We start from the raw sequence: 20,932 nt of genomic DNA, 5'->3' as shown, positions 1-20,932 counted from the left end.
TATTTCAGATTTCTAAAAAAGTTAAGTAAGGGAATTTGAAGTATGAAGTTAAGTATGGAAATTTGAAGATTTTTTTCACTTAAAAAATTTTATTTTATTTTGTTTTTAATTTATCAATGTACAATGTAGTTGATTTTTGTGTCCCTTTACTAATTTTACCTGATTTTTAAAATATATAATATAGTTATATGGTTCAAACTTTTAAAAATTATAAAAAGGGTCTAGACTGAAAAGTCTGTCTCCCATTCCATATGCTAGCCGCCTGGTTTCCCCACAGGCAACCAATCTGGTTTTTGTTTCCTGTGTATCCTCTGGAGATATTCCAGCAAATGTTCTTCATACGTAGTGTCATATGAATATTTGTGGTTCACCAAAAGAAGCCAATCTCTAGGATTCTTCTAGGACTTAAGTAAAGAACAAAATGTGTACTTAGTAACTCATCAAAGCCCTGGTTGAGAGAAACGATAGTTATTGAGTACTTTACCAACATGCCTGCACCAGCAGCACAGGCCCACAAGTGGGAGATAGAGTCCCACCAAAATTTCAATTAAAAAATGCCCCGTGCCCTAACATTTTGGAGCTTAACAGTATAAACTCTCAAATAGTCTCCTGGTAATTCATTGTCCTATCCAATATGTTCTAAGAATGCAGCTTTCTGGTTGTCTAGCTTGATATAGATGGGACCTAGAATGGTTAGAGGAATTGGTGGAAGAGCCTATCTGCCAAACAACTCATCAAGCAAAAAATACTTACCAAGTTGCTACTGTGTACCAGGGGATGTCTTAGGGGAATGTATGACCCTAGTTATATGAATTATCAGGACTGAGGGTTAGGACAAGAGATAGTCTTAGAAAATGCACTGCCATACTTTCAGTAAGAACATTACTAAATGCTCACTAGAATGCTGAGGGTCTTGAATGCCTTGCCATTTGGATTTCATTCAACAGACAATGAAATGGGAGGAGTGTCAGGATCAGTGTTTGCTCACAAGGAGGAAGCTTCTAGCAGCAGTATATCTAGGATAGGTTGGAGGATAGTGGGGAGGGAACGGAGGCAGGAAAACCAGTCAACTACTGTCAAAGTGCAATGGTCTCCTTGTCTATATTACAAATGAAGTCATTCATGTCAAGAGTTGGGTGATGATATTGGCAAGGGAAATTATTCTTACAGGTTGTGACCGTGGGCTTCTAAATTTCTAGGAAGAAAAGTTAGGATTAGGGAAGAAGAGTTAGGGTCTTTATACCAGTCATATATTCTAGAGAAATTCTTGGTTTTCAAACTTGACTTCCACATGAACTTGCTAATGTGAAATGCAAGTTTTCATCCAATAAGGATGTTTGGTGTTTAATTATAGAAAGGCAATGATCCTATTTGCTTTCAAGAAAGGTACATTATACAATTTGTTATGAAATATAAACCACTTTGAGATCCTTTGTAGAAAATATATAGCTATTCTAGTAGCTACTTTCCCTAACAGCCATGCTGTATTTCATATGTACCCTCACATGTGTAAGCAGAACTCAGCCCAGGCTGAGAGAACACAAGGGCTGACTGCTGGAGAACCTGGGCATATTAGGAACCAGTGTTCTTAATTTTTTTTTTTAGGGTTTCTGCAGAATTATATCGGTCATATAGTGACTATACCTCAGTGCGTATGATAATCACACAGGTGAAAGCCTTTCCGGTGTGACAGGGAGGTGGAAAAGGCCAAATGAAGTACCTGGAAATTACCAAGTAAGGTCATTCCAAAGGAAGCCAAACACAGCGCCACCAATCCACTAATATTCAGCCACGGATTTAAAACCTTTGGTTTCAGTTGTATGAAGCGCAGAACAGCTACCACGAGGGCTAGGAATAAAGCAAAATCTTAAAATTAAAAAATTTACATCATAAACTAGAGTATGAGGCAGCATTCTGAAGCCACCATGTGCAAAATTAAACTTTTCGCCACAGTACATTTTAAATCTCTGAAATGACAGACAATTTTTCAAAGAAACTTTCCATGTGATGCTTATGATTATTTAGATGTGTTATTATACCTAACCTGGGGGAAGCAGAGAGGCAGAGAGGACTCAAAGCAGCAGTGCTATAAGTTATTTGGATGATGCAAAGATGATAGGGCTGTTAATAGTGTTCTTAGAGTTTTCAAAAACAAGGTCAGCATGGACAGACTAGCTTAGGAGAACACTGCAGAGGCTCAGCACGCAACATATAAGATGGGGATACAGACAGACACGGCACAGGAATTCACTGATTCAATCATCCTTCAGCTTAGAACAGTGTTAGAACAGTAGGGGCAGGAAAACATGGGGAAGACAAGGTTACCACAAACCTGCCAGTCCCTGTGCCAGAAACCATTCCTGGGGATAGGAAGGAACATAAAGGAAAGTGTACAAATCCCTTTATTTCTGGTTTTACTCTCACTTCCCTTTAATTCCACCTGTAGGTGCTCATTGTCAGAAGACAAAGAGAGTCAATCCAAATTAGAGCAGTTACAGTAATCAAATTTATAAAGTCTGTATTTTAATATAGCAGATTTGGGGGGTTGTTATGTTCTAAAAATCATACCTATCATATCAAGAAAACTCAATTCTTGTAAATTATATTAATTACTCATGTTAAAAGGCCACTCTATCTTTTGAAGCAAATTGTTATCTGAGAATTGAAAGAAAGAATGAGGGAAGCTGTTCAGATTTCAAACCTGACTTTTAATAGTAATCTTGGGGGTGATCCATACTTAAGCCACAGTAATCTAAGAATCACCTTTTATTAATTCCTTAGTGCAGAGATATTTTCATATTTATACAAAAAGCAGAGAGAGGTTAGTCTACAAATGATGAAAATGCACCTTGTGATGAATATAAATTACATCCACATATAAGAAAATGCACTTACTACTTCCTAAGACAATTTATTTTGACATTAAGTTTCAGCAGAGAAGACAATTAGAAATTCAAGATTACCCCCATTTAAACAGCAATTAAGTTGATAATTTTTTGCTAAAGGTTTTACCTTGATTACAGGCCATTATTAGTTGCCATTAATAAAGAAAACCCATCCATAAATTTGCATTTCCTAAGTATGCTGAATTACATAGAGTCAAGCTATGCAGTTATAAGCTCAGTGAGTTGACTTTTAGTTCCAAATACCTCTGATCAAAAAGTGGTATAAAACTTAACTAATATTTGGATTTTAGAAACAAAACATAAACCATGATTTGTATAACCTCAAATTATTTATTTGTTACAGCTTTTAGTATATGTTTCAGCTAGTGCCTACTATTAATCAGAAAACTGATAAATTATACTTGAGCTGATCATCCAACCTATTGGTTTAAGGGACCTAGTTAGGACTCACATCAGAAGTCTATTAATAATGACAATAACTATGCTGCAGGATGAAAAATAAGCACAACATCTTACTAATTGTTAGGATGGGAATAGGAGGAGGAAATGGGAAGAGGAATAATTCAACATACAGCACTCTGACACAAAGTGATGATCATCAGATTAAAAAGCCATCAGATTGAGACTAGAGGTCTCAACACTAGGGCGCCATGGGGTAGGTACACTTGCTAATTAATTGTGTATGGCTAGTTAGTCAGGGCATAATGACAAAGACAGCACATTTAATTTCTTTTAAAAATGACTAGTGATAAGTATTACTCTGGGAACTCTCTGATGGTCATTTAGTTTCGTGGGATAGAACTGTGCTGGAACTTTGCCCTTAGCCCTGAGCCCAGTCCCTGAAGTGGCTCCTTGTGTCGACCCACCCCGTCAGACAGTTTGCTCCTTTATGCCCAGGGAAGGAGAGATGATAGCCATTCTTTTGCGTTATTATTCACCAGTAAACATGGGACATATATCTTCTCCTGCTCCCAGCATTGCTAGCCTTCCTATTTGTAATACGGATGATATAAATCATTTTATCATGAACAGATGATGAAATTAAGCAGGAAACAGAAACCTATTCAAAGGCAAGAATTCAACCCAATGCATTCCCAACACCACACACCTGGACCTTTCCCCCTGTTAACTCCATTATTAATCAGCTCAGACAAAGCACACTTTCCTTTTAAGACAGTCTAACTAAATTTTTAGAATAGTGAAACTAATAAAAATTCTGGCACTATAACAGTTTTATTACCACTTAGGTTTGAATGGAGGCAGATTCAGTCTATCTGTTATAAAGTCCATTTTCAACCAGCTAGTGATTTAATTATACCTTCTTGAAAAAGACTTCAGGGCAGTAGGGCAATTTCAAAGCCATCTTTATTTTTTTATTTTTTATTTTTTTAAAGATTTATTTATTTATTTATTTTTTCATTAAATTTTTATTTTGTCAATATACAATGTATATAATTATTATGGCCCATCACCGCCACCTCCCTCCCTCCTCCCAAAGCCATCTTTATTTTTTTATTTTTTATTTTTTTAAAGATTTATTTATTTATTTATTTTTTCATTAAATTTTTATTTTGTCAATATACAATGTATATAATTATTATGGCCCATCACCGACACCTCCCTCCCTCCTCCCAAAGCCATCTTTATTTATGCTAACCAACTTTTACCACTTTCACATTCTTGTCAATAGATACATATTTTTAGTTTCATTAAAAATTTTAAATTATACTAATAGTTTTAGAAAAGATTTTTTAGACTCACCCTTCTATTGTTTTTGGTATTTAGAACAGTCCTTTGCTATACAGGTGTCCCCTATCTAATTTTCCTAATCTTCTTTAAAAGAGCACAAATAGGATAATTACTGATTTTTAAATTAAATTTGTTATTTTGAGGCTGATTGTGTTTTTAAAAGTTTGAAATTCAAAATAACATCTCTTCATTGCAGTTCTAAACTGGTGCCTGGCCAAATTCTTTCTTGTTCTGTTTAGTTTTACTGTTTATGCATCAATAATTCCTATTTATGACTGCGGTAGAACTTGACAGTCAATATGTTTTGGCTGAAGGAGAGAGAGCAGCTGCTATTAGGTGACTGAAATCACTCAGCCATTAGCTTTATCCTCACAACCTCCCCAGGGCAAGAAGTAATATTCCTTTCAAGAAATTTGTCTTAGGTCTTTCTTCCCCACAGTGGAGATAAAAGTGTAGATTCAGGACAAAGAGCATAACCAATTCTGTAAAGAAAATAATTGAGCATTCAATCTTTGATTAAACTGTCAAAAAGATAAAAGATCTTTGCTAACTAATTTTAATAAATGCTACACTGACTCATTTTTAGATCACAAATTATAATCTATACCGCTGCCAAGAAGCAGTGACTTATAGGCAGTGTGGGTTTTCTTAAAGTCAGTTATGTAGTCTAAAGTAATAGTGTGAGGGCTAACAGGGCCAGATCTGGGAAGCTGAAAGCATCCCCAGTTTAGAGCAAGAATCTTTAGGAAATTGATTCTTTTCACTCCCAGAGTTGATAAATAAATAATTGTTGGTTTGCTCCCCTTGAACGCTAATCTTAATCAGTTTTGTTTACCAGGTGGCACTAAAAATGATGAAAGATAATAAAGACTAAACACTGGATGTTGCAATACCTTAGAGCAAGAGCTAGTAAAAGCTTAATTGTTTCTTGGTGGAGCAGGAAGGACTGGAGAATAGGATGACACGTGTCATCTGGAAGAGGAGAACTTGTTTTCATTGCTTTGTTTTTGGAAATGCTTTTTTAATTAGTTAATCATGAGCTTTAGAACTAGATAAACTTGTGAGCTGTGCAAATTGGTATTTTTGAGATTATACACTAAAGACTATTGGGAAATACCAATTTTTCTTAAGAATATGAAGGAAACAATACGTGGCTTCCAACTTGTTCATTGGTTTCTTTAAAGTCCAGTGGAGGACAGACAGCTGTGATAGCTTTTTATTTTATTTTATTTTTTGTCTTTTTCGTGACCGGTAAGGGGATCACAACCCTTGGTGTGGTGTCGCCAGCACCGCGCTCAGCCAGTGAGCACACGGCCATTCCTATATAGGATCCAAACCCGTGGAACCCGCGGCGGGAGCGTCGCTGCGCTCCCAGCACCGCACGAGTGCGCCACGGAGCTGGCCCAGCTTTCTTTTTTTTATAAAGGCAGACTCCTGTGTATTGTGATTAAATGAGGGAGTATTTGCAAAGCACTTCATATGTGTCTAGAATATAAATGATGACTATTAATTATTGTTATTGCGCCCTGTGAGATGATCATACCACCAGGTGCCAACCTGCAGACCCATGCACTCTGGTTGCAGAAAGGCCCCTGACCCTGCAATTCAAGGTTCACTCTGTGGGCTTCATGCTCTGTTAAATGCAGGTATTCCTTAGCAGCCATTTATGCCTTGGTATGAATAAGTTTATTAGATCTTTTCAGAAGAGCAACATCAAGAGTATAAAGCTCTTGACAGTGCTGAGGCTGAAGGCAGTGATGACCAAACTTGACCAGCTAGGACTGGCCCTGGTGCCCACATGTGCCCTAACTGCTACAAGTGCCATCTTGTGAATATCTGGGATATGAATATCCTGATTGCCAAGGGCATGAAAAGAAGAGTCCCTTTAAAGATTCAGCAACCCCAGCACCAGGATACATTTCACCTTCTCCTTAGTGGTAGTGTAGCAGTCCATGCCTTCCAGACACTTCCTGCTCAGGTGAATGCGATATGCTTTGGGGATGCCTGGGAGGGAAAGGCTTTGACCAAAATACAGAAAGCTCCAGGGAAGGATCTTGTTAACTGCAGAGAAGCCCCTCAGTGTGCTTCTGTTTGAACCTCACAGGTTCAAGAGAGGCTTTTTGGGCCTCACAGAGAATGTTCTTCACAGAGAATGTTCTTCACAGAATGTTTTTCATGCTCTGAACTTTCTGAAATAACTAAGATTCTGCCTCTGTTTCCTGTTGGACCAACCATCTCCCTTGATTTTCCAGAGAGTTCTATAGATCTCCCCTCTCCTATAGCACACATTAAAGAAAAACACATTATGAGTGAGTAGGAATTTTTTGGGGGGGGTTATACATAGATGAAATAACAGGTCACCTCTTTGGGGGACAGGTACCACAAAGGACAAATACTCCCTCAGTAATAACATTATCTCTTACTTGGAGTGACAGTCTCACCATCCAAAGGAACCATTTCCAGAAAACCATGGTGAAAAGGTTGGACTGTCACTGGTCCTTTCCCAGCAGCATGCCGACAATGACAGCTAGCTGATCCTTTGAAAGACACTGGGAAAGCCTGGCCTCAAGGAGATGGGATACAAGGTGGATTTGAAAAAGGATAGAGAGCATGGCTGGTTCCCACAATCTCTGGAGAACTAACAAGGTCATGGAAGCCCTCATATAACAAGGGGGACAGGGTATTAAATGAGGGTCATGAGCCCTGGACAAAAAGGGAGGAATTGGGGCCAGATAACTGTACCAAAGATTTCTTTCTCTTTTTTTCTTTCTAAACCTACTTTTCCATTTGCCAACTTGATATGTGTATAGGCACAGGGGAGAACATCATCCTAAGATTAACATTGACCCTGAGGTTTAAAGACAATATCTGCATACATCAATCAATATTTACCACAAAGCCTGTACATTTTTTCCGTCTCTGCTAGTGAAGGAATAGATAAGGCATTCTTTTCAAAGCAAACATATTGCACAATATTGCATTCTCATGCAGGATTTTATGACACATGAAATATATTATTTCATGTAACAAAAGAAATACTAAAGTCAAGAGTACACAGAGATGATAAAGATGGTAAAAGGAAGAGAAAATACAAGGAAAGCAGGGTGAATGTAAAAGGATGTATTATAAAAAAAGATCCTTAAAACCAAAAGCTGGCTTCAGTATATTAACATGATATGATACTAAATTATCAACTAAACCCACCATTGTTTGGCTATGGATTTGGGAGAATTTAAAATAAAAAAGAAATGCACCAAAGCACATAAAGCATTCTTATGCTCTTCTTACCTAGGAATGCTGCCATGTTCATAACTTGGCTAAACACACAGCTTGCAGGAGGATCATTACCTGCAATACTTGAAAAAGATGAAAAGTTTTTTTTTTTTTTCCTTTTTTTTTGTCTTTTTTACTGACCGGTAACGGGATCGCAACCCTTGGTGTCGCACCCGTACCGGGGACCAGCAACGGGATCGCAACCCTCGGTGTTGTGCCCGCACTGCGCTCAGCCAGTGAGCGGGAACCGGTCTCCACATGGGATCCAAACCCTCAGCGGGAGCGCCGCCGCGCTCCCAAGCGGCGCACTCTCCAGTGCGCCACCAGGCCAGCCCATAAAAGAAAATATTGATAAAATGACTACATCGAAGAAGAACTTCTGCTTATCAAAACGTAGCCTTCAAAGAATGGGAACAGAAACCCAGACTGGGAGAAGATATTTGCAACCCACAGACGACAAAGAGCCTGTGGGTTTTTATCATTACTATATTAAAGTCTATAACCCATCCAACTTTTCTTAAGAGCCAACACATCAAAAGAGAATTACTGAGTTACCTTATATACGGTGCACGCTTCCCACCAGGTTTCCTGGATAACAAAAAACATAGAAGGTCAGGTTAAAGGGTGGTCATTTGTGCAGTTTAACCTTGCCAGTGGCAACGTTTTTGCTAAATCCATTGATGAAAAATGAATTACCCAGAGATAAACTTTACCTTTCAGCTGAATTTAATGGTAAAATTTTGTCATCTTCCACAGCTATAAAGTATCTATCAAGAAAGAACAATAAGTTTATAAAACAAAGAAATTTTTAAAAAGACACCAATCATTTGTTTCCCAGTTTTATTAGACTAATCACACTAAATCATATTCATTTTTTTATAACCGAGAAAATGCTCTTTTACTACAATTCTTTACCTAGAGATCACTTAGTTCTTTGAAGTTTAAATGTCATTATTAACAATATTTCCTTAATTTTCTTCCTTTTTTTTTTTGTCTTTTTTCGTGACCGGTAACGGGATCGCAACCCTCGGTGTCGTGCCCGCACCGCGCTCAACCAGTGAGCGGACTGGTCTCTATATGGGATCTGAACCCTCGGCGGGAAGCGCCACTGAGCTCCCGAGTGTGACACCGGGCCGGCCCATTAATTTTCAATACTCCCCACAAATTAATGGCAGTGATTATAATCCTGAAACTGGAAAACAAAAAAATAGGCCTTCAACTTCGAGCAAACTAAAATTTGAATTCAAAGTTTCTAATTTCTCAGGAATATGTGTCCACCTTTCTTAATAAACTTCAAGGAACTAAAATATGTGAATATTACTTTAAATAGGCAAGTATGGGAACATTTTATGGTAAGCCAAGACTTCCAATGTAATGATATCCATTTTATAAACATATCAGACCCAGTCACAAATAATTGAACTATGAACTGAACTGTGAATGGAATTCATAGTATGTTAGTGTAAAATTAGAAAAGCTTACAAAACCGGTTATTCCTATCACCAGTTTACAAGAAGAACATACAAACACATAATAAAACCAGTATTTTTCACTACCTGCTTTGCATAATTTATCACTCACTCTTGTTACTTAATAGAAGATGGGAAAAGAAACAGCAACTTTAGCAAGGTTAAATTAGTAAATATATTATTTAAAAGCATTTATAAATACAGTCACATAGATATGGCATATACTATCAAAACTTCCCATTTTATCTACGTTGCACCTAAATCTTAAATAATTAAATAAGAAAATACTCACACTATCCACAATCCAGCTGAAGTAAACAAAGTAAATACAAGAGGTAGAAACATCCATACGCTGCATTTTTTCCCATCCATGTCTGTACCACTGAAAGAAAACGAGCAGGTATTAATAACTAAGGCAAAATTTACCTCACTCTCTCAAGATGGAAATTTGGTCTAACTGAAAAAAAAATATATATATATATATATATTTTATGAAACCATGATTCAAATCAGTATCATTACTGCCACCTACTCATGTGAAAAATCCCTTAAGGAGTTAACGTGGATAATTGTTATCTAGCCTTAGCTTAATTTAAGTATTGCAGAGTCTTACTTGAGAACTGATGGAAAATTTATCATAAAAACATTTATCCTTGTATAAGCATCAATACGTTTAAGAAAGGACAAAACGGTTTGGGATAGGATTCCAGGAGAAGAGCTAGGTACCAAAGGCATACCCCAACCTACTTTTAGTGCTATCATTATTAACATTTACAAATTTATGGATCTGACATGTACTTAAGTCTGCAGCTTGGCAGACAAGAGTGTTAGAAACAAATGTTTACTAAATAAATTAGCATCGCAGGAGGAAATGCCAAATGCTTTGTAAATCTGAACTTTTCTCATGACATGTTACTGAGCAGCTCTCTCAGAAGACTCTAAAAATGAATGCTCTGGAAAGCAATGCATTATGTATAACTTTAAATTAGCTCCAATAAACACACCAGAAACAAATACAGATGTCAGGCATTTTGGATGTCACATTTTTAAAGCAAAAATGAATGAATAAAAAATTCTCCCACAAAATGAAGTAAAATCTACAAGCTTCAGAAATGTCTATAAAAATTATTGGTATCAAACAGAAAGAAATAATTGATTATCTCATTACATTTTATCTTTACCTAAAACCATCAGGCAAATCTTTTTAATGGATGCCAACATAGTCCCTAGAGAAAAAACACCTGTTCTCAGAAAATAAAGTGCCCTAGTGACCTCCACTAATGACCTGACAAACAGAATGATAATGTGATTAAATGGCACCTCGAGGGAGATATCAAGGGTCATTATTTTGAGTTTCATAATTAGCTGCAGGGCTGGCTAGTTAGCTTACTTGGTTAGAGCTTGGTGCTGATATAATTAACTGCAACAAGTTCATTTATTGGGTTTGAACCAGCACTGCCACATTTCAGAGTATCTCCAAGGCATCTGCTTTCACATGCTGGGACTCTCTGGACCTTCCAAGTGTTGAAACCAGAGAGAGAGAGAACATGATGCTCTCTTCAGGCTGGTGTGCCAGTCCTTTCTGCAAGGTTTTATGAGGCCTTACTCCCACAACTGGCCTACCTGATGAGGGAGATCTTTTAGACCAGGAGAGAGACACCTGGACCTAACACCGTGTCTTTGAAAGTTTGTGTCTCAGTCTAAACACATATCCGGCAGGGGTGTTAAATAAATTACAGAAGCTTGGAGCTGACAGACATTAGAGCCAGTTTCAATCAATTTCATCAAATCTAATTCAATCCATTCCAATTTACCATTATTGACATCTTATTTGTGCCAGGTACTATACCAGGTGGTAGAAATACTGAGATGAGGTCTAATGAATACAACTATTTATGCAGTACATAAAAGCTACTGTATGAACTAGTGTTCCATGCCTTTCCAGTTAATATGTGAAAGAATGGTGAACATTTTAAGCACACACAATATGGCTAGTCAGTGTCTATTCATTTGTATCCAAAAAGTTGTGGGTTCACAATAAAGCAATCAATTATGTGAACAAAAATAATTCCATCAGTAGCCAAGATTGAGAGGGAATACAGAAAATAGGAGTGGTGATTGGATACGTAAACCAATTATTGTAGATCTGCCACTGAAATAGGATGAGTCAACAGGATGCGCACAGCCGAGATGGTTACACTGGGAACAAAGTGAGGAGGTCTAGTTCCCAGCCTGAGCTTTGGGCCTGAGTAAGTTACTGGAATCTGTGACACCATTTCCCAATCTTGCCACACAAAGACTGTTGAATTCAAAGAGAGGGAGAAAGGCGTCGAAGACTGAGGCCTCGAGGGTGGTAGTACCTTGGACGTTAACCCAAGTCCAGTGTTTTATATCTTTACAGTAACAGAATCATCAGCCCCGCAGGAAATGGTAACCATTTTTACAAACTGGTGAATAAATCAGAATTCCAACATATTAATGTACAATGAGAAACACAGCTATCAAATGGACAAATATGTTGGCTCCCCTTTGAGGAATGTCTACGTGGGAAATCAAAATTTAGGAACTGGGAGGTATAGTGAAGAGAGTTAATGAGCCAACTCTAAGACCATGTCATCAAACTGCAATGGCTTTAAGTACTAATTCCCTTTCCTGGAGGGCAGTGACCGGGTCTGTGGACACCGCCCCAGGAGAGGCAGCTGTCATACCCCCTCTCTTCCACTTTCTTTTGCATCCAGTGAAGGTCCTTCAGACTGTTGGGGGGGGGTAGGCAGTGTGGTGGGATGGAAATGGCATGGCAAGGCGTGGGACTGAAACCCAGCTCTGCCACTCACTAGCTATGTGATGTTTGGCAAGTTATTTCACCTCTTAAGCCTTAGTTTAATTACAGAGATAACTTCTATTTTGTTGGGTTGTACTGAGGATTGATGACGATGCAGGTAAAGCACCTCACACAAAATCCATGTTCTGTAAGTGGCAGCTCTGCCAACTATAACTGCCATGCAGGTCAATACTTGTGCTAGAACGAGGTCCCCACTCTCCGGTGCAGGGCTCAGGACAACTTAACACTTCTTCTCTGGGCTCCCACTTTTCTAGACACTTTTCTAGGAGGGTGCAGATAGTGATAGTTTTTTTCTTCAGGTGGTGTTCCAAAAAATTAATTAACATCTTAACTTTTTCTTAATATTGAAGGTCTACCTCCCTGAGATTTTACTGTTTTGTTATTTTTCAGTATGCACAGCTTTTTTCATTTTGTTTGGAAGCATCTAAAGTGGCTAATGGCTACTTTCCTAAATTGTTATGTTTGTACTAGTTTAACTCTCATAGGGCAACCTTATGTCCAAATTCTGAAAAAAACATATTGTATCCCTTGCCTATTAACTTGCAATGGCACTAATTTGGTATTTCTTCAGGATTTTTACATTGGTAATGCCTTTTTTTTTTTTTTTGGAGATAATTGCAAATTCACATGCAGTTGTATGAAATAATACACAGAGATATATATTCTTCACTCTGTTTCCCCAGTGCTAACACCCTGCATAACTACAGTTCAATATCAATAACCAAGAAATTGACATTGATATGATCCTTAAACTTTATTCAGATTTCACCAGTTTTATAAATACTCTTTTCTCTGTGTGTGTGTGTGTGTGTGTGTATTGTGTATTTAGTTTTATGTACTTGTGACCATGTGTTTATATCTTCTTTGGAGAAATGTCTATTCACGTCTTTTGCACATTTTAAAATTGGATTGTTTTTTTGTTGTTGAGTTGTAGGAATGCTTTCTATATTCTGAATATCATTTCCTTATAAAATACATGATTTATAAAACTTTCTTCCATTATCTGAGTTGCCTTTTCTGTCTGTTAATAGTATCCTTTGATGCACAAAAGTTTTTAATTTTGATGAAGTCCAATTTATCTATTTTTTCTTTTGTTGCTTGTGTGTTTGGTGTAATAGCCAAGAAATCACTGCCAATTCCAATGTCACGAGGTTTTCCCCTATTTTTCCTTCTAAGGGTTTTATAGTTTCAGCTCTTCTCATTTAGGTCTTTGATCCATTTTGAGTTGATTTTTATATATGGTATAAGATAACGTCATTCTTTCGCATGAACTATTTATTTAAAAGACTGTCTTTTCCTTCCCCCATTGAATGGTCTTGGCACTTAACAGGGTCTTCTGCAGAGCAAAAGTTTTAAATTTTGATAAGATCCCACTTATCAAATTTTCCTTTCATGGGTCATGCTTTTGATTTTAAGCCTTATAACTCTTTGCCTAGCCCTAGATCTTGAAGATTTTTCTATGTTTTTTCCTAAGATTTATAGTTTTACCTTTTGCATTTTAATCTGTGATCCGGTTGTGCCTTTTAAAACTATAGGTCTCTATTGTCTTATTGAATTTGGTTATATCTTAGATAGTTTTTAAATCACTTTGACAAGGATCAGGAAGTATGTGATTGTCTAAGTTAGACTTTTGAGGTAGCAGAGGAAGATTTCTATAAAGAAGAACAAATACTTTAGCCAAAATATACCCTACTATGCCAGGTTCTTATTCAACAAGAATAAGCTTAAGTGTAAGCTTAAGATCAGAATAATGAGAGAGGTGTGTGTGTGTGTGTGTGTGTGTGTGTGTGTGTGTGTGTGTGTGTGTGTGTGTATAGATGGGGGAAGCTCCCTTACCTTGTCCATCTCCCTAGCCACCTTTACTCTACAAAAGACCTGATAAGTGCCAAGGCCATTCTGGAGACCAGAAGATCGAAGTAAAAAGCTCTTTCAGGACTGGTTTCTGGTTTTGTTAAACTACCAAAACCCCATCTGATATATCTTGATCCTTCTTCTTTCTCCCTCCCTGGTGGGACCATATAAACCAAAGAAAGGGACCCTGTTACGTATACTTTTTTTCTTGGAGGTAAAGAAAATATTTGTCCTTCCTTAGCCCATACTCAGCCTATAATGTGACCAAAGATCTTGCAGTTGAGAAACAACACTGACGTGCTCTCTGCTCCTGGTGCTGGAGGATTCCTGAAGATGCCAGCAAATGAACGTTCAATTTGGTTTAGTTTCACAGGACTCTCTGCTCTGGCTTGACAAGTTCAGATACTTGACCGGAATTATCTCTACAAAGGATAAATGAATAGTTCTATTAAATCAACTTTTTTGACTTTGCCTCACTGTTGTCTGAGTATTCAAGCTAAAGCTGAGAGATGGTTCTCTTTCCTCCATCCTTCCAGACACCATTAAAATAAACTGGCCCATTGCTTCCAGTCGTATTAGAAAGTGTCCTTAAAATTTACTTACATTTCCTAGCAAGGATAAGTTCCACTCTTACCCTGAGCTAAATCAGCAAGGTACCTACCAGCTAGGAGAGAATGATTTTCCTTGCTTCCTTAAGGAGAGATGGGGAGAAGAAATAATCTACACTCCTAAGATAGTTTTGTCTTTGCATTCTGAATTATACTTTTTTATCCAGTGTAATATTTACTCTACTGTTATTAATTTCCAATAACATCTCACAGAAAAAAAAAAGAAACTAAAGATAATTGTTCCCATGTCCTAAATGGCCAATTATATCTGGAACAGTGTCACCTAATGAGTTTCTGGCAAAAGAAGTAAAAGAGCCAGAATTGCATAAACTGTCTTGAAAGAGTTCTGGCATTTAGGTTTGATTTGGAAGATTCTCCTCCAAATGGTATCATTTATCCAAATGATTCACAAAGCTGTTATCCAGATGGTCAAATCTTCCTTGAGAGCCAAGACTGCTAACGCTCTGTACATTTCTATTGCGTGTTCTTTTCTTCCAATAAATGTCATTCCATAAGTGTGGGTGATCTTCACTCTCTTTTGCCTAATCTGTGGTAGGAGTGAGACTGCACAGCGGGGACTTCTCAACACTTTGAGTCAGATGGAGAAAATCCCCATCTCCTACCTCTCCTTTTGTGACCTGGCATCCCCAAAGCTTGCATTTTTCCTTAGAGAGAAGATGAACTGCAGCCAAAGGTTTGCGGTGGCTCCCACTGGTGCCATTTTTGTTGCTCTGCAAGTCTTCTGGCTGCAAATGCCGTGGAGAACACCCGGCCACTTGAAAATGTGCAATCTCATGGAAGCAAACAAAGTGGTACCATGAGCCCACATTAGCTTATTACCTAAAACTTCAACTACATTAACTGGTTCAAAAGGGGATCCTTATACTAATCAGGACTGTGAAGGGTCACAAAAGTTAAGACAGTATTTTCTGGAGCTGGAAAAGATTTGCTGGTTATAAAATAGGAGGATTTTATGCTACCTGGGTGATTGAGAGAGGAGCTATCGAACATGGACTCTGGAGCCACACTGCCAGCGCTTGGAATCTCAGCTCTGCCACTTAATAGTTGTGCAACCTTGGTTGAATCCTCTTTGTGCCTCAGTTTCTTCATCGGTAAACTGGGAATAATAATGGCACCTACCTCATAGAGTTTTTACGACGATTGAAAATATAATTAACACACTCAGAACAGTGTCTACTATATACCCAGTCTGTCAATAAATGTTAGCTATATTCCACTGTGAGGGCTGTTTGGGGTCGTCAGTAATCTTTTTTTGTTTTGTAATTTATCAGGAAATGACCTCCCTGCCAGAGTAATTTTTCATCCTGCTCTCAGGGCCAGCTGGAATGGAGCAGAAAAGATGAATGAGTTGCCCACAAATGACCAGGACTGTCACAACTTCTATGAACCAAGAGCATCCTTGATTTTTTTTTTTTTAACTTCTGGGAATCTTAATTTGTTTTCCATGTGTGTCACAGGCAAATGTGAAGGGCTTGTCGTAGGTTGTAATTCATTTGCAATTATAAGTGGTAATGACAAGGACTATTTGTTTTGTTTTGTTTTCTTCCCAAAAAAGTTTACAGGCTCTCAGATATAAATCAGCAATAAGGAGAAATGCAATATAACAACAAATAAGTCACATGCATTCTGCTAACAGTTAAAATTTTGTTTTCTCTGCATCCTAAGTGTGCGAAGGCACAATAGTCAGGTGACCTAGTGTCACCTTAAGAGTATATGCCTTCCCCTAATCAGCAGATATAAACAATATTATTTAATCTATGCGGCCAACCCCCACTCCCTGCAAAATTTTTCATGAGCAATGGCAAAAAACAATATATTAGTAAAGGATTTCTGTAAAATATTACCATTCCCAAAGGACCATGATGATTTCTAAATAGATCCAATGATGACTTTTTTCTTCAACACCCTCGATTTCTAAACTCAATCACCTTCATTCAATTGACACATGATTAGAGGGATCCTTTTATACTAGTAGCCCAAAGAATTCTCCTTAGAAATAGATGAAAACACATTGTCCCAGTGCCATTGACGGAATAATCCCTGAAGGAATTTCCTCCTACCAGAAGGGTTAATTCAAAAATATCGACGTGGCCAAGGGCTTTGGCCATACGCCCCTCCCCCCGCCACCCACCCACAACCAGCCCAGCAATGACTGAGACACTGCTGGAAGCCCCCTGGTCTCCCCTGCAGGAATGAGGGAGTTGCCACAGGCCTCAACCACGCCCCCCTAATTCCTCCTCCCACCCTATTTCCTTCCTCCTTCCTTTCTCCCCCTTTCCCCCAGCTGCTCCACAACAACATCATAGAATGTAAAAAAACAATATTAATAAATAAATAAACTTTTAAAAAAAATCATCTTTGAATTTTTATGCTGTAGTCCTCCTCAGAGTTCATTTATGTCTTTAATTTAAAAAAAAAAAAATTGCCCACCTGTGGCAAATATAATTGCCAACCCAACTGGCATTTTCCTCTTTTCCTTAGCTAACAGAAGTCTAATTTTATTCAGAACAGCAATGTGCTCAGCCCCAGGGCATAGATCATGATTGGTTAAGCCAAACATAGCTCTCTAATTTTCCTTTGACAAGTACCTTTCCAGACTCCCCTGCACCTGGCCAATGAGACACAAAGGGAAGTCTACTGAGTAGCAAATGGGCAGCGTTTGCATCCGTCATGATGGGAAGCCTCTTTTCTGCCCATACTCTTTCTTTCCTGCTTGGGATGCTGTAGTGAAAACATGGTACCTAGTGCTATGGCAGCCATGATGTAACCATGAGACAACAAACATGAGGACCCAAAGCCAACATACTGAGGATGTCAGAGTAGAAGGTGGAAAGAACTGAGTCCTTGATAACATCATTAAGACACAACAAACTCCCAATACCGTCAGCTCCAAACGTCTTATAATGTGAATCAACTAAAAGCCTTTATTGCTTTATTACTGCAGGTTGGTGTAGCACCAGAATCCATTCTTCCTTCTTCCATTATAACTGGGCAAATGGCTGCTCAACTATACTATTATTAGCAGCTTCCTTTGCAAGTATGTGTGGCCCCATAAGTTCTCTCTAATGGAATAAGAGTGAAGGTTCCTATGACTGTAGTATTATATAGGAAAAGGTCTCTATTTTCTAGAGATGTATACCGAAGTATTTAGGGACTAATTGTCATCATGTCTAAAATTTACTTTAAAAAATATCAACAGGGTGATGAAAAACTTTTTTTAAAAATTTTTTATTTTTTAAATTTTTTTCCTTTTTGTCTTTTTTTTACTGACCAGTAACAGGATCGCAACCCTCAGTGTCGCGCCCGTACCGGACCGGGACCGGCAACGGGATCGCAACCCTCAGTGTTGTGCCTGCTCCGCGCTCAGCCAGTGAGCGGGAACCGGTCTCCACATGGGATCCAAACCCTCGGCAGGAGCGCCACCACGCTCCCAAGTGGCGGACTCTCCAGTGCGCCACCAGGCCGGCCCTGAAAAACTTTTAAAAATAAAGTGACAATGGTTGAACAACGTTGTGGATATAATTAATGCCACTGAATTATACACCTAAAAATTATTTTTTATACATATATGTCACAAAAATAAAAAAAGTAAAAAGAAAAAAAACCCCACTTTATCAAAAAAAGATGAAGCACCATCTTATCCCCATTAGAATGGCTATTATTACACAAAAACAAAAACAAAAATAACGAGTGTTGGCAAGGATGTGGAGAAATTATAATCCTATGCATTGTTGCTGGGAATGTAAAATGGAGCATTGTGGAAAACAGTATGGTGGTTCTTCAAAAAATTTAAAATAGAATTACTATGTGATCCAGAAATTCCACTCCTGGGTATATACCCATCAGGACTTGAATATATATCTGTACAACCATGTTCATAGCAGTATTATTCACAATAGCCAAAGGTAGAAACAACCCAAATGTCCATCAATGGATGAATAGATAAACAAAATGTGGTACATACATAGAATGGAATATCATTCAGTCTTAAAAAGGAAGGAACTTCTTACACATACTACAGCATGGATGAACCTGGAAGACATTATGCTAAGTGAAATAAGCCGTCACAAAAGGACAAATGCTTTATGATTCCACTTATATGAGGTACCTAGAACAGTCAAATTCACAGAGACAGAAAGTAGAATGGAGGATACCAGGAGCTGGTGGGGGGTTGGAGGGTGGGGAATGGGGAGTTATTATTTAATGGGTACAGAGTTTCAGTTATGCCACTGAATTGCACATTTAAAACCATAAATGTTATGTTATGATACTTTACCACAATAAAAAAAAAGAAAAAATAGACATAAGGAAAATCGATTTCGAAAATCTGTTCTGTGCTCACAAGGTCTCTTGATCCTTAAAAAAACCCCAACAAACTGTCACCTGACCTAACTTAGAAGGCAGACAACATTCCTACTGAGCCCAACACTAGACTGATTTGCAAAGAAAGATACAAAAGAAGAGGAAGAGCTTAGAAACTTGGGGCCTTGAAGACTTAGGAAAGCCAATGACTTCCGTGCCTCAAGCAGCCAGAGACTAGAGATGAGGATAAGGAGCTGCCTCCCTCCGAGCCTGGTGTTCAGCGCCTTGGTACAGCTGCTAGTTCACTAGCCTTGGTACAGCTGCTAGTTCACTAGCCTTGGTACAGCTGCTAGTTCACTAGCCTTGGTACAGCTGCTAGTTCACTAGCCTTGGTACAGCTGCTAGTTCACTAGCCTTGGTACAGCTGCTAGTTCACTAGCCTTGGTACAGCTGCTAGTTCACTAGCCTTGGTACAGCTGCTAGTTCACTAGCCTTGGTACAGCTGCTAGTTCACTAGCCTTGGTACAGCTGCTAGTTCACTAGCCTTGGTACAGCTGCTAGTTCACTAGCCTTGGTACAGCTGCTAGTTCACTAGCCTTGGTACAGCTGCTAGTTCACTAGCCTTGGTACAGCTGCTAGTTCACTAGCCTTGGTACAGCTGCTAGTTCACTAGCCTTGGTACAGCTGCTAGTTCACTAGCCTTGGTACAGCTGCTAGTTCACTAGCCTTGGTACAGCTGCTAGTTCACTAGCCTTGGTACAGCTGCTAGTTCACTAGCCTTGGTACAGCTGCTAGTTCACTAGCCTTGGTACAGCTGCTAGTTCACTAGCCTTGGTACAGCTGCTAGTTCACTAGCCTTGGTACAGCTGCTAGTTCACTAGCCTTGGTACAGCTGCTAGTTCACTAGCCTTGGTACAGCTGCTAGTTCACTAGCCTTGGTACAGCTGCTAGTTCACTAGCCTTGGTACAGCTGCTCGTTCACTAGCCTTGGTACAGCTGCTAGTGAACTGGGAGAGGGAAGCAGGGAGCCGAGGAAACAAAGACACCAAGCAGGCTGAAGACCCGAGTCTTGAGAAGGACTTCGGGAGAGAGTACTAGCATGTGAACTGGCTGAAATTTAACAGATCAGAAGCCAGCTGAGTTTCTGAGAGAAATGAATTAGCAAAGGGATCACAGCCCAGCCAATAAAACCATGACTGCTGTTCTTCCGGACCCCCAAATCTGCACCAGCACACAGTGGGCTACAAAAGCTGCACAGCCAAGGAGGGCATAACCCCAGCACCCACTGCAGATCTGGGCAAGGAGGAAACAACAGGAAGATCCCCCAGAGGCAAGGCCAAGGGACACAAAGAGCCATGGACAAAGGGTTCCTCCTGAAGAGCAGGGCCAGGGTCTAATCAGGGAAGCTTGGCCTCCACCAGGGCAGGGGGCCTTCCCGTTGCTTGCCCAGGACTCCAGCATTGCCAAGGAGCAGGGCTGCTGTGTGCATTTCTTTCTCCTCTTTTTGAATGGGAGTTTAAACTGTGCTTTTTCTACCTCCATTCCACCATTGTATATCAAGTGTGAGTACGAGTGTAGAGGGGAGATAACTTGCCTTTTATTTTATTTTATTTTATTTTATTTTTTTTAATTTTTATTTTGTCAATATACACTGTATATGATTATTATGGCCCATCACCGACACCTCCCTCCCTCCTCCCTCTCTCCCCTCCCCCCCAAGAATGTCTTTTCCGTTTGCTTGTTGTAGTAACTTCATGAAAGTATAGTTGTTATATCTTCTTCCCCGCCCCCCCCCCCCCCCCGGTTTTCTTTTTTTTTGTGTGTGTGTGTGTGTGTGTATGTGAGTGAATTGATTTTTTTTTTTTTTTGTTTTTTTTTTTTTTTAGCTCCCACCAATGAGTGAGAACATGT

At 38.9% G+C, this 20,932-nt stretch overlaps 1 protein-coding gene across 1 annotated transcript in view; it reads right to left on the bottom strand.

Moving 5' to 3' along the window:
- The window catches only part of TMEM150C (transmembrane protein 150C), a 65,704-nt gene that overhangs the window by 6,507 nt on the left and 38,265 nt on the right, over positions 1–20,932 (bottom strand). Inside the window, exons 2-6 of the mRNA XM_008569210.1 lie at positions 9,690–9,779; positions 8,642–8,695; positions 8,484–8,516; positions 7,944–8,011; positions 1,721–1,848 (exon numbers count right to left, since the gene is read on the bottom strand). Coding sequence (XP_008567432.1) covers positions 1,721–1,848; positions 7,944–8,011; positions 8,484–8,516; positions 8,642–8,695; positions 9,690–9,769 — 363 coding nt within the window. The 5' untranslated portion in view covers positions 9,770–9,779. The remainder of the gene's footprint in view (positions 1–1,720; positions 1,849–7,943; positions 8,012–8,483; positions 8,517–8,641; positions 8,696–9,689; positions 9,780–20,932) is intronic.

The sequence above is a fragment of the Galeopterus variegatus genome, unplaced genomic scaffold (genome assembly GCF_000696425.1).
Source record: "Galeopterus variegatus unplaced genomic scaffold, G_variegatus-3.0.2 Scaffold478, whole genome shotgun sequence".
Classification (NCBI taxonomy): Eukaryota; Metazoa; Chordata; class Mammalia; order Dermoptera; family Cynocephalidae; genus Galeopterus; species Galeopterus variegatus.
The sequence above is the reverse complement of the archived record's forward strand: the minus strand, read 5'-3'. Positions and strand labels throughout refer to the sequence as shown.